The 14,937-nt window shown below is 42.2% G+C and overlaps 1 protein-coding gene across 1 annotated transcript in view; it reads right to left on the reverse strand.

Annotated features, from left to right (window-relative positions):
- megf11 (multiple EGF-like-domains 11) overlaps positions 1 to 14,316 on the reverse strand; it is a gene marked incomplete at both ends in the record, with an annotated part of 36,271 nt that extends 21,955 nt beyond the window's left edge. Inside the window, 9 exons of the mRNA XM_084476039.1 lie at positions 276 to 450; positions 997 to 1,209; positions 3,681 to 3,817; positions 6,761 to 6,881; positions 7,629 to 7,875; positions 8,569 to 8,661; positions 12,536 to 12,636; positions 13,162 to 13,263; positions 14,195 to 14,316. Of these exons, the coding sequence (XP_084332165.1) occupies positions 276 to 450; positions 997 to 1,209; positions 3,681 to 3,817; positions 6,761 to 6,881; positions 7,629 to 7,875; positions 8,569 to 8,661; positions 12,536 to 12,636; positions 13,162 to 13,263; positions 14,195 to 14,316 (1,311 nt within the window). The remainder of the gene's footprint in view (positions 1 to 275; positions 451 to 996; positions 1,210 to 3,680; positions 3,818 to 6,760; positions 6,882 to 7,628; positions 7,876 to 8,568; positions 8,662 to 12,535; positions 12,637 to 13,161; positions 13,264 to 14,194) is intronic.
- Positions 14,317 to 14,937: the final 621 nt, after the last annotated feature.

Below are 14,937 nucleotides of genomic sequence, written 5' to 3' on the forward strand. Positions count from 1 at the left end.
GGGCCCCAGGAGAGACAGTTACAATGGTCTGACCAACCAGACGGGTATTTTCCTTCAAGACTCAAACATACGGCATGTCTGGGGGGCATGATTGGCTTGATTGACGGGTTGGCCCATGGACTACATTTGGGTCAGAAAATAAACTACTGTTAATTGAATACTAGTTCAATTAACACTAGTTAACATTTTGTAACAAAACTATTATTTTAAAAGTCAGGCAGCCACACAGGAACGTCAAATGAACTACAAATGAAGTGCATATGAACGGCGCTCACCGTGTAGCCCGGTGCGCACACGCAGGCACCGGTGACGCCGTTGCAGTCGGCTCCGTTGGCACAGTCACAGGGATCCCTGCAGTCCTCTCCATAGAGACCTGATGGGCAGGTCTCGTTGCAGAAGAACCCTGCCCAGCCCACAGTGCAGTCACACTCTCCAGACAGGGGGTGACAGCTGGCAGAGAGGGAGGAATAGAGAACATTTTTGTGTTATTAATATTCCACCTCGGATGAAGGATGTCACGTTTGTTTTGTTCTGCATTTGGGAAAAAGATAAGTAGAATAAGATTGCTACTTGTGCCTCTTGTGTCCACAAAAACACCTTCTTCTTGTCTCCCTGTTCAGGTGAGTACAATGCTGTACAAGGGATAATATCCAATCCTTTACTATTGGCTAACTGAGCATGGGCAGGGCACACAAAACTAAACACACAAAAAATATGGAATCTCACATATACACACATATATATATATATATATATATAAAAGTGACTGATGCAGCGGCATAACATGATCACATTAGTGAGCAGATGGGGAAAGTGAACAATATACGAATAGCATTTGCAAATCTTCATAAACGACGGCAGCCATAGAACTGGAGGTAACGCAGTGTGTGCAGAACTCAGCGTCACATAAGAAGGCCAGGGATTTTCTTCAAAAAACAACTCAAAGAGAGAGCTGGTGGCCGCTGTTGCCGGTGGTGCTGCTGCTGACGGTGTTACCTGACGGTGTTGGGAGGGTGGCACGGGCAGTACTTGTCACAGACGAGGCCGTAGTGGCCCACCGGGCAGAAGCGGTCGCTGCAGCTGGGGCCCTTGAAGCCGTCTTCGCACAGGCAGGCGCCGCTGACATGGCAGCACCTGGCGCCGTTCTGGCAGTCACACTTCTGGGCGCACTGGTGCCCGTAGGAGCCCAGGGGACACTCCTCCTGACACCTGAGACGGGAGGAGGAGAGGAGGTCGTTAGAGGTCACCGGAGGTTATTCAAGGTCATCCGAGGAGGGGGGGAGGTGAGGTTCAGGGCAGTGGTTCTCAAACTTTTTATACCGTGTTACCACTTCAGAAAATATTATTCTCCGCAAGTACCAACATTATGACCGAAGTTATTGTTAAGCATATTTGGTAACACTTTATTTTAAGGCGTCTACATGAGAGTGTCTATGACATGACATGGTGAAGGTGATTGTTGCCGTTTGTTGTCTCCCGGAGTTCTATATCTAAATAAAATAATAATATATAATATATAGGTATTTATATTGTATAACATAATATATAATATCACGGCCAAAAGCTGTGTGCAATGTATTTTTGTGTATGAAAATACATTGTTCGTGCAATGTTGAGGAATGTAAAATTATTGTGCCAATTTCTATGTGTTTTGCTTTTGTAAGCCAATACTTTCAAGGGCAGTAAATAAATACTTGTGTCCTGTTTTAACTATTTCACATCATACAACATTAGCTTCATGTAAATAATTAATTGTGGAGCTACACCATTTTTGTTTATGGAGTTGCCATCTAGTGGACACAAGAAGGATCTCCGTATGAGTTAATCACCTCATACAACAGATACATACTCTCTTGCTTAATGCACCACTTGAATCATTATCAGAAAAATTGCCCGCCCTGAGATTTTTTTCAGGAGCCGCTAGGCCTGGGCAACATAGCTGAAAGACATATCACGATATAACTTGATCATATTGATCAATATCGATAACTATTGATAATTTTAATGACCTAAAAAGACTAGGAATTACCATGCTGGATTTAAACACTTTGGTTAACACTTAATATGACCCGCACAATTTGGATGAAACGGTTGAAAAATAATGTGTCAGACACGGGTGCGAGTCGGGTCAGACGCCTGAACAGCGCGGGTCGGTCGCGGGTTTTGCAATGGCGAGCGAGACTTCTCCGGTGCTGGATATGTTATTCAGGAGCAGAGGTGTCAACTAAAACCGTCCACAGTGGATGATGTGCTTTTTTTGCACAGCAATCTAAAGCACCACGGCAAACACCACTAGTGTAATTCCCCGGCATTCCATCTAATGTGTCTAATTTTCCTTTGGTTGCAGGTCGCGCGTCTATGTCAATTTATAGCGGGTCTGGTCGGGTGCGGGTTTGCAAAAAAAAAAAAAAAAAAAAGACCAGTGTATTGATTCTCGGCCATGGCTTTGACTCTCTAAGTCCAGATTGAACCACGACTTCAGATTGATGTGGAAGGACCAGAGACGTCGGAGAACCCGACGCAGTCGTTTATTCATAATATCATCCAGGCGCACACAGCTTTTGGCCGTGATAATATATATCATATAATAGATGTCTATATATTATATTATTTAGATATAGAGCTCCAGGTCTCCCGCCGGAGCTCCCGGAGTGTTCTTATAGAACACGGCCAAAAGCTGTGTGTGCCTCCGGAAGGTATTATGAATAAACGACTGCGTCTCTGGTACCACATCATTGCGCACCGTAGCGCAAATTCACACCGGTGTACTCTCTGTACTGTTTATACCATACACCCCTAAGTCCCACCCACTGGAACTAGTGCTTGTAGTTTTTTAGAGCCCTTGTAGTTTTTTAAATGACGCAAAAAGCGTCATTTAAAGCAGGAAGTGTTAGAGGTAGATATGGAGCCCTCCCGTCTCAGGGGAAAGTGAGGGAATGATGCAGGACCATTAAAAAATATGACTGGGTTTCTAACGATACAAAGCTAAATTCAAATGGGTGAAGTGTCCCTTTAAAAGCGGTCTTGCAATACACAGTACATCTTTATGAATGACAATGAGCCCAACACATGCCAAGACAGGGGGAGCTTGTGAACACATGAGATGGTTGAAAGCAACAAAGTGAACGTCATTCTCTTCACGTCTGTGTTGAGACCATTCAGAAATAGACAAATTGTTCAATTAAAATGGCTCCTGTTTAGAGTCACACTTAAAGAGTGTTCACTTCCTCTGGCCCTTATCTTGGCTAATTCCATTAAAATGTGTAAATGTGGGAGAAATTACCCGGTCTAGAAATGATTCCATGTAGGCTAATTCACCCGTCTGAGAACCTAAATAAATGAAGGTAATTTGGCTCAATTGAAAATAATGACAGAGGGAAAGAAAGAGATGGAGAGAGAAAGATGGAAAGTAGGAGCAAAAGAGAGTAAACACCAAACAGAGGCTGAAAGGTATTTTCTCCCCATGCAGACAACGTGTGCAATAGAGGCGGTCGATTTTTTGTGAAAAAAAAATACAGAAATCAACAATAGGAAATTGTTGCTCAATTGACTCTTGATGAAAATGCCCAATGGATCAATGAGTAGAGACATTTCCAAAAACTCTGCCAGGGGTTCTTATCTGGACCTCTATATAATCCTTTTATAGCAGAACCCCAATTGTGTATCAAGCAACAACATACCTTTCTCCGAGGTAGCCCGCCGTGCACTGGCACTGACCACTGACGTGGTCACAGAGGCCACCGTTGCGGCACGTGCACTCCTGTGAACAGTTGACGCCGTAGGATCCGAAGGGACACGGCTGGGCACACACTGAGCCCTGAACACAACACAGTGACCCGTCACAGATGTACAAACAAACACACACACACACACTCAACTGCGTTTACGTGACACTCAAGAAAGTCGACTTATTGGCTTAGTCCAACTATGATTGGATTACTAAGATGCATGTATACACCTTCGAGATATACTCGAATCGAATTGGGTTACTCATAGTCGAGTTAAGACCCCTAGATAGAGTTAAACGCGCGTGTACGTATGGAGTCAAATTGGATTATGCGTTGAATTACGTTCTGTGCATGCTCGAGATCTTTTCCCGGGGCCGTGAGCCGGAAGTAGAAGGAGACGATAGTCGTCTTGTTGTTGTCGCTGTCGGAAAAAGAGAAACAGCGATTTATTTTAAAAGGTGGCGCAGAAGATGGAGGAAGCCGGTGAATGTAGTTACCCCCTATAACAATTGTGTCCCGGCCGCGGGAGTGCACATGGCATGCATTCATTAAAGGTGGAAGCACACAGACACTACGCTTCGATTTCACCCAAGGCTGAATTAAAAGTACATGTTTTTCTAAATGTGGGTCATCAACGAAGTTGTAAAGTAGTAACTAACGGGCACATCTGTCAAAATAAATGTTTTTTTCTCCTGACGTGTTTATGATCTTTATTCGTTCATTGCGGCGCGGCGGGGAATGCCGTATAAGGACGGGCGGCGGAGGGGCTGCTCTGGCGGGAGAAAGATGTTTTCAGTAGACAGCTGTCAACGCTCGATGGTGTTTTGTGCCCCCAACGGAGCCTTCAAGGCAGCGCAGCCTGGAAGGCACTCCCCGCCCCCAACAGTTTCAGCCAATCACAGCACTGCTGCTAAATTTAACTTCTTCCCTGCCGCCGACAGTTTCAGCCAATCACAGCACTGCTGCTAGATTTAAACTTGTTCCGTCTTTCCCTCTTCCTGCATTGAGTGAGCTCTACACTGGTAAGGTAGCCTAAGTAGATATTTAATGACAGTATTTTGACCTTACGATTTTGATAGTATTTTGACAATATTTAAAAATGTAAGTTGCGTGTCCTTTGAAATAAAGCCAGAACTAACTGTCAAGGTTTTTCTTGTGTTTCTTGACTGAACAGACACCTAAGCTAGGGCTGTTCTTTTTACTTTTTAAAGTCATGGTTAGCACAGTGCAGTCAATGTGTTATAAATATCAGTGGTGGACATTCAAATTATGGTGGCAAGTATGTTGATATCAAGGATATGGTTTACTATTAACGGGCTAGCCGTTGGCGCTAGCTAACTTCCAGACAGCCAATTCATTTTTAGCGAACTCTTAAGTCATGGTTAGCTCAATTGCAGTCAATGTGTTAAAATAACTAGCAATGGTGGACATTCAAGTTATGGTGGCACTGGCAAGTAAGTACCTCTGAGGCAGCCTGTTGAATTGCGCTACCTTCAATGCAGCTTGGGTTATGTTGTCACACTGCATAACTCAGAGGTATCAAGTTGTTGATAGATAACTGGGAGTTATCTAGACATAAGTAGGTTAAGTCAGACAGACTTCCAACTAACTCTGAAACTTCCAACTAACTCTGAAACTCTAAAATTCAAGTTACTAAAAAAATGTCTAACATACTTGATCGGTGCAGTGATTTCACATCATGTCATGGGAATACCTATAAGGAACTTGGACTGACGAATTAGATGAGGAGTTGACTTCTAGGTGTATGTGTGTGTGTGTGTGTGTATAATTGTCTGTTCTATTTTCCTGCTCTTCAGGTATGGAGACATATCAGATGAAGGCCATTGAGGATGGCCTTAAGGACTGTTCCAGGTGACCTTTTTATGAGGACCCACCCGGATGGCCTAAATTAGAATGGAAAAGGGAGATTCCCCCGTAGGAAGAATCGGACAAATGTCATTCAGTGGAGGTGGGAGCGATCCCACTGTCCAACAGGTTCTTCAGCTGGTCACCCTATGACGACAAGGGCAGATTCCTGTCCACCAGTATGTACCACTTCCATTTTGCAACAAGTGCCAACGTCACGGGTTGGTGTTGTGAGGCAGATGTGCGAGCGTAATGGCCATGACACAACCAACTCAAAAGAAAGTAGAATGAACCGCGTAAACGAAGACTTGGTGGAATTCATTTACGGTGGGATTTCTCAAGGGCTCTCAAATAGCACCATTCTTTTGAAATCCCAGAGCCGGGGAAAAAACGACTTTATGGACCTGAACATTCGAGTACAAACACAGAGCTTGTAAAGAGTAAGAGAACATGGGGGCACAAGTTCTAAACTGAGCTCAGAGTAGGTTGGTTGTATATATATATATATATATATTTTAATTTTCTGATGCTTTTGTTGCATGTTTCTAATATGTTTTACTTGAGACCCCAAAGACACGCAAGAGGGACATCCTGCCTTCATTTAGTATTCTTTTAAAAATGTGATTGCCTTGTAATGTGTGAACCCATAAAGATGAATGATTTTTGTTAATTGATGGATACATTGACTTCATTATTTCATTAGAATTCCATTTAAGTACTGAATTCCATTTAAGTACTTGTTACAAAATTACAACCAAGATCAGATATTGGAAGAAGAGAGCAGAGAACCCTTTAACCACACACACACACAATATAACCTCCGGTCTAATTATAGGATTCTTTTTAATGTTCCCAAAGTCGGATCCGAATTTGGTTAAACTGCCTTTTGTTACAATGCTCCTCCATCAAGGAACATACTTAAGAGTTTAAACTTGGCATGTTCATCCCACTTTCTAATTGACTATAAAATTCTTAAAGTGTTTTGGTAGTCTTTTGGTTACACTTTATTTGAAGGTGTCTGTCCGACATTCTGTCATTCTTCTTTACTAAACAGTTCATTTACTAGCATTACCTAACGTTCATTAATGGTTCATGCATGTGTCCCACTGCAAAGTGTAACCAGTGACCTTCTGTTTTTAGAAGTCATGTGGTGATCATGGTCTTACAATCCAACCAGCAGGGCAGGAGCACTCTCCCGTGACGTGGTGGCAGGATCCTTCGTTCTGGCACGGACAACGCTGCTCACACTGGACCCCATGGCTGCCTGGAGGACACTGCTCCTCACAGCTGTGTGTGTGTGTGTGTGTGTGTGTGTGTGTGTGTGTGTGTGTGTGTGTGTGTGTGTGTGTGTGTGTGTGTGTGTGTGTGTGTGTGTGTGTGTGTGTGTGTGTGTGTGTGTGTGGGTGGGTGGGTGTGTGGGTGGGGGTGTGTGTGTGTGTGTGTGTGTGTGTGTGTGTGTGTGTGTGTGTGTGTGTGTGTGTGTGTGTGTGTGTGTGTGTGTGTGTGTGTGTGTGGAGGGAGGGTAAAGCAGGTGTAGGTTACGAGATGATATATTTTTTATTTTAATAAGAAAAGGACTCCTGTCTGTTATTTTTGAAAGGCGAGACCAAGGCTGCTAGTACATGAAGCCGGTATTCAACTGGAATACTGTTTTATGATTATGATATATTGGATATGTTATATATTTGAATCCTCACCTGGTTATACTTGGTTGTTTCAATTAAATATTTTATGAATGGATATGCCAGACCAGCAGTTTGAATTATATATTATTTATAATATTAATAAACGAAAGTGAAAGTGAAAGTGCAGCTTTCAAAAAGGCTACATTGTAGCAGATTTAAAATCCATTGGCAATCATTTATTGAAAGAAAGATACAATATTTATTGACTATATTATTATTATTCGCCAAATGACAAATGATTCCAATTTCCTGCACCGAAAGAAGAACGAAAGAAAGCGCTAACCGCGTTAAAGCAACCACGTTAAAGCAACTGCGTTAAAGCAACGCTGACATTAAAGGGACTACTCACAGGACCCCGGTGAAGCCCGGCGCGCAGAGGCACCAGCCCGTCTCGTGGTGACAGGTGGCGCCGTTCAGGCAGTGGCAGTCCAGCAGGCAGGCCCTGCCGTAGAAGCCGGCCTCGCAGGGCTCCTCGCACCGCCAGCCCTGGTGCCCGTCGGTGCAGACGCAGGCGCCCGTTATCGGGTTGCACTTGGCCCCGTTCTGGCACTGGCAGCGGTTGCTGCAGTGGGGGCCCCAGAAGTCACTCCCACAGCCTGCCTCGGAACCACACGCACAACGCACAACGTGATGTAGGACACGTCATACATACATACATACGTACGGGACACGTGGCTCAGTACTGGGGCGAGACGCCACACTCTCTCCTCGTTGTGCTTTTGGTGCTGTTTACTAGATTTATGTGTGTGTGTGTGTGTGTGTGTCTGCATATCGATAATATAAGTACATACTCATGCAAAATTCCACCAGGCACTTAAGGTGTAAAAATTTGCAGACTTGAAATTTTTACTTGAAATTAACATCACCCTTTAGAAATGTTTCAAATATTTCTCACATTCCTTTAGACTTGCTGTTCTCACCATAGCACGTCGTCATGATGGAGTACGAATGGTATGAATTCCATCTCAATCTGACTTTCTTTAAGGTCATTTATCCACATTAAGCTATGTTTTTTTGTAGTTTTTACCATATACATTTTTTTTTTTAATCAAAGAGATTGTACCTATGATTGAAGTGCAGAACCTTTATGATTAAAGTGTGACAAAAGACGAAGAATATGAAAAATATGAAAAAAAAAAAAATAATAATAATCAATAAAAATATCACTTAACATCAAATGTTTCCAACTGAAAAGGCCAATTTGAACAGATGAATTGCAGGACACTAATGGATAATGTGTAACTGGCCAAGTGAATGATTTGAACACAGGTGACCCCGTGCTTACTCACCACTAGAGCAGTCCAGCCCCCCCCAGCCGGGTTCACACTGGCAGGTATCAGGAGAAACGCAGCGTCCGTGAGCACACTCCTCGGTACACATGGCTGAGAGGGACAAACAGGACACACAATCAACACAACAACATTCAACTCATACAGTCGAAAACACCTCTTTATAGTTACATAGTCACATTTCATAGTGCTCAAATTTGATTACTTTGGTAAGTAATGGTTACATATATATGTAGAAATATGTAAAAAAAAAATAGTTTACACTTTTGTTCTCATTTAAAGCATTTTGTGATATCACCAAAAGGGTTCAGTTGCATCTGGCCACGCCACAAGTAGAAAAAAACATCATCATTATCGATATTATATCAGATTAAAAAATAACGTCACCTTTAATGGCCAATAAGATAGGCATTAGAAGCAGCCTTTATTGAGATAACGTATAGCATAGTCATTAATCAACCTACAGAGTACTGCAGTACAGTAGCATGCTCCAAGTACATTCACGCCTTGCCACTGATTAACACCACTGTATATCTCACCAAAGACCCAACCTTAGGGAGCAGTGAAGTGCATGTGTAATGTTATGTGGAGTGCATGTGTCTGTGTACACATAACAACAATAGCACAATTGTCAACCCTTTAGCTGGGTCTGTTGAAGCACGCTTTCATGTTGATGACAGTTGACGACTGTTCTTTAATGTGTCTCTGTAATGAATTTGTGTGCTTGGTGGAGCCTGTTTTACACATACACACATGCACGCACAAAAAAATATTCTGAAAGTTTAATGCTTTAGACATGGTCAACACAAATGTGTGTGCTTTGCATAGATATAAAATAATAACCTAAAACCATAATAACCTAAGACCTTCCCAGTTTCACTGGCTCGGTCCCTAATCAGCAGGTTTCATGCTAATCAGTTATACAATATACCTTGTTCACCTAGCAACTTATTCGTTTCCATCTTGGTTCTAATAATAAGAATTCTGCATTCAGTTAGTGTGCAGAGATAAGAGGGTGAGGAAGACAGACTAGGCAGGCAGGCGAACAAGTTGAGTCACAGAGCCAGTGAGGCTCTGTAAGGGCTGTGCAGGGAGCACAGCACAGAGGATATAGCCGTAGAGGTGCCTTTCAGGCAAGACATGAAACAAAGCAATGAAGAGACTTTTAAATCAGGCCAATGGGGGATCAAGAAAAACAGCCCAACAGAAGACCTCCTCGTAGCACTTTGCTAACACACACTGTAAAGCTGCGTGTGCACTCACAGAAAAAGTCTGGGGAATATTTTACTGGGTTATTGGGTTTGTTCAACCGCCTGGGGGGATATCCTTCAGTTAACTCTAGATGTGAAAATATTGAACAACAAAAGAGCTGTCTGAAATAGTTAGCGTAAGGCAGACATATGTACCCAGACAGGCACATTTCTAAATGAGTGACTGAAATGTAATTGAGCTAGGCCTACTCCCATTTATTCTGGCATGTTTATGGAAAATAAGTGCACGCCCCGCCACTCGTAACAAACTTGTAAAACGCATTTGTCAATTGATGGAACGGTTAAATCATACATCATCACAACCAAAATTTGGAAAAAAGTAATAAATTACAGATAAATATTGCGTAAATAATTCATGAACTACTGTTCTGAAACTCAAATTCTGAAAGCAGGACTTTGGAGAAGTGATATAGCCTACTTTTTGGTGGAACACATTTGAACAAAATATTTATGACCCCCAATGTTGACCTGAAGTTGGCGCCACTGGAGGCTTGGGTCGATATTTTTGGGTTTTTTGATTTTACGAGTGGCTAGATCAAGTATTATGACCTGTAGTACTAAAGATACTTCATTTCATTCTAATGTTTTTCACTCCTACTCCATTTTCTTTACAATATCGAAGATTTATGTTCATGGCTCTTGTTTACAATGACACAACAATTAATGAATATTTTTCTCTTTCACAGATTCTGAAGTCAAGGTCCCCTACATTTTACAATAGGAAACAGTTTCATATTCTAAATAAGGGAAAATATGCTTGATGCAATGGAATGAAATGAAAATATGTAATTTCATTGAGGCCATGGCCAGTGGGAAACAATGCAAAGATTAAGACGCTGCTTATTCTCCCAGTGTGTTTATCATGTTGGCACATGCTCGGTGCGGCGACACGAGGGTTATTCCATCAAAGTCGCTAACGAAAGCGGCGCTTAGTTGATTAAGCCCAGTTAGAACTAGCGCCAACTTCCACTTGAGGCTTAAGCGGACGCAGTCCTCGACGGCAGCAACTGTGGGTCTATTTAATGATATGCGGCAATACATTAACAAACATCGTTTGTTACCAGTATTGTATACATTATCGTTATCGACTTCATAATATGCATGTCCCCCCGTTAATATACATCGCCATGGACTGTATTATGTGTTACGTGTTTAGTTTGTGTGTGTTCAAACAGATGGGTGCGCACACACACGCGCACCAAGCATCACCCGCATTCATTCATTCTTTTAAACACTCACTCGCGGTAAAACTTCTCACGATCAATTACTCATCAATCCTAAAAGTAATGGGCTTGTACACGATGTCTGTGTCAAGAACATATGTGTTTGCTGTACGGTGTTTGCAGATGCATTGATTTAAAAGTACAACTTACCGCTGTATAAGCTGTTCTTTCCCAAATCATTTAACCAACCATTTACCCTAAAATTAGATTTTGTTTTGGAAGCCTGGAATATACTTTGCTCGAATGTATTATTGTTATTATTATTATTTTAACGCATGCCATAGCCTACTATACTTCATTCATGTTCATTCATGCAGCCCTATTGAAAAAAAGTTTCCACAATCCACACGCTATTTCTATGCAGTTTCACACGTTAATCTTTGACATCATAATATTTAAATCAGGTTAATAGTTTGCATGTTTGTGCTGTGTATAGCCTACGTGTGTGTAAGCGTAGGATATGTTGTAGTTCCGACCTGCCATGGCACGTCAAAATAGCAACAACAACTGCGCTATCCGCTATAGACCAGGTATTTTTTGGTCAGTGGCGCAATTGCATTGGCGCATTTTTTAGATCACTAAAATAGCACCAAGTATCATTTGCGCCGGAACACGCCCCTGCTTTTCGCCGACACGCCTCTCCAGGCGCAAGTGTAGTGGTGCCTGGTTGCTGCGGGGGAAAATCAGCTTTGCGCCGGGTGCAAACTAGCCACGACACATGCGTCGGTGTAGAAAGTCAATTGCGCCGGGCGCAAGATAGGGCCCTATAAGTCCCTATATTTGACAATGGACATAATTCAGATTTATTTTAAACTAAAACATTTTTTCGACCAAATACCCACTTTCCAAGGGAGACAAAAAAAAGAGTAGTTAGGTAAATCCAATACGTTGGCAGAGAGGAATATTAGGTCCAAGGACCAGTGTTTCCACAAGGTTTCCACAACAAGTGTCTGTCTATGTATCGTCCCCAAGTTTGCCTTCGAAACATTTGAGCACCACTTTGGGCACTATGAACATTTTCATATTATCTAGTCTCTTGTGTTGATGCTTTTGAGGTTGTTTTCTCCTCTGTTTATCATGTTATGATGGATTGAGTTCCTTGTAGGATACAATCTGTGTAACTAAATTTATTTTAAATATTAACATTGAGCAATGCATGCTCAATGTTAACTCCATATAGGCAACAACCATCTTTAGTGCCCTGTTTTTATCCGAGAGTGAGACTTTTTTTTCAACACATTCTCGCATTCTTCATTTTGTTCAGGTTAATTCAAATTTGAATCTTGTCTGTGGTCTTTTGTTTGTACAGATTAGAAATGGCTGCAGTGAAATTCACGATGACTTTCCTCAAAGTGACTTTATAGTACTTCCCAGCACTTCCTGCAGTAGTGATAGCCTTGGAGAGATGAAACTTGTAGATAGACCAATCTCCAAAGAGACGATAGACCAAAGAGAACGAACTGTATCACTTACGAACACACAAGTCTCCGCTCTCATAGAAGCCTGGGCAGCACTGGGAGCGCCGCCTGTACATAGTCCTCACACCTCTCCTGTATGCAGTTTTGTAGCTTATCCTGTATAAACACACACACACACCCACACAAACACACACAAGTCAATTGTTGTCCTGTTGAGGTACTAATGTAAGCTGCAAATGTGTGCGCATGCAACCTCTGCTGCTTGGTTTGGAGGCCTCCCAGGAGCACCATCTACAGCTGTCCGCAAGTTTTCCAATTACAGTCATCCCTTTCTATGGTTCCGTCCTAAACCCCATTTCCAAACCCCAGGTCCTTGTGGAACATGCTCTGATCAATACCTCCCAGTGTGTGTACTGTTCACATGAATCGGCTCCTATTCTCTGGTGTACCACTTAAACCACCATCTCACTGAAGCTGACTTAAGTCCAGGGGTAGGCCGGTTGCTATAGGATAAATATTTTCAGGTGCAATTTCAATTATATTTATGATTTATATATATATATATATATATATATATATATATATATGAATAACACTAGGGCAGCAGGGCCCTGCAGGATAAGGAAATTAGAATCTGGCGAAAAGTAATGACTTGATCACTTCTTCAGTTGGTGCCTGTACCTGTGTCGGGTGCATTTGAACCAGTTCAGAATGTCTGTGCAGCGGGTGTAGTAGACCTGGTCAAAAGGATGGGCGTAGGTCTCCTGCACCGTCACCGCATAGCTGGATGAACCAACAAGAAACACATTCACCATGACACAATGTATTTTAATGTGTACGCTCAACAGCAGTTTGATTTTTATATTGAATTTCACTGTAGCTTTGACAGAGAGAGAGAGAGAGAGAGAGAGAGAGAGAGAGAGAGAGAGAGAGAGAGAGAGCATGTATGAGTATTGATCATCGGTTCTACTCAAAGTAGGCTCAAAGTAGGTTGCTGCGGGGGAAAATCAGCTTTGCGCCGGGTGCAAACTAGCAACGACACGTGCGTCGGTGTAGAACGTCAATTGCGCCGGGCGCAAGATAGCGCCCTAGGTCTCTTTCCCTGGAGTACAGCCCAACCACCCCCCCCCCCAGCCTCTCCGTTACGCTTAGGATTATTGGTAAAGTCTAGGGATGTGAATAACCATTTTTCATGGTCGAATAATCAGTGGGTGGTATGAACGTATAATCGATTATTCGATGCCGATATTCACAAAGGCAGCCATGGATCATCGGCAAGAAATCACTCAATATCTTAAACGCAAAAAAACTGTGATCAGTGTTTGTGTTGTATGCATATATATATATATATATATATATATATATAAATATTTATGCTTGTGTATTGTGTATATTGTTTTTCTGTACATGATTAATAATAATAAAAAAAAACGAATAGTTCTACAGAACCAACATTAGTTCCGTCCGTTAATTCTTGTTTATTTGAATGGGAAAAAATGTTAACGGTCCAAATGTTAAAAATCGGCTTTGACCCTCGGGAACGAATAATCGAATAATCGAATATTCTGACCCATCCCTAGTAAAGTCTAAGCCTTGACTTTTGGACGGGGGTCCATTACACAGGCTACGGCACCGTCATGATGAGCGGTTTCATTCCCCAGTAACCAGGAGACGGAAGGTGGGAGGTTCCAAGAGGGGAAGCAACGGGACTGACCTCTCCCAGTGGCTGCACACATTGGGGTCGTCGGGGTTAAGGGTCAACGTCACGGCGACCGAGACGCACAGGCAGAACCCCAGCAGGGATAAGACCCGGGGGGGGACCCCTACTGCCCCCATCTTCACACCACCTAACCCCCAGGTCTCCCTTCCTGTGATAGAGAGGGAGAGAGAGAGAGAGGAAAAATAGAAAAATGTATTGTGAGGTTGTGAGGCTGAGGAACAATCACAGCACACAATCACAGTTGGATTAACGACAAACATTTTGAGTGCAACAAAGAACAAAGAACTGCAGCACTCATTGAGTACTTATAGGAATTCATTTTTTAATTAACTAAGGTATATAGGGTAGAACCGAGCACGAGAGGTTGATAGCAGGCGAGAAGAAAGAGAAATAGTGAGTAGTTGCTGTTGGATAAAGACATAATAACCCTGAAATAAGGACAGAAGACATTTTACCTTCAGGAAACAAACACAAACAGCATTAAAAGGAATGTGAAACCCAATCAAAAAATATTTGTTTATGACAACAAAGAAATATGTATTTCTAAATACATATTAAAGAGTTAGAGATTAATAGGGATTAAAGGGATTTATCATTTTATCAACAGCGAAAATATGGCTACTAAGAGGAGATTCCATAATATACCCATGCTAAATTTAAAGCCTATATCTGAAAATATAAATTGGATGCGTTAGTTTGAAGTTGCATTTCTGAACTGCGGCCTTAAAGCGGTAAAC

Source organism: Micromesistius poutassou, assembly GCF_964030765.1.
Source record: "Micromesistius poutassou genome assembly, chromosome: 12".
Lineage (NCBI taxonomy): Eukaryota > Metazoa > Chordata > Actinopteri > Gadiformes > Gadidae > Micromesistius > Micromesistius poutassou.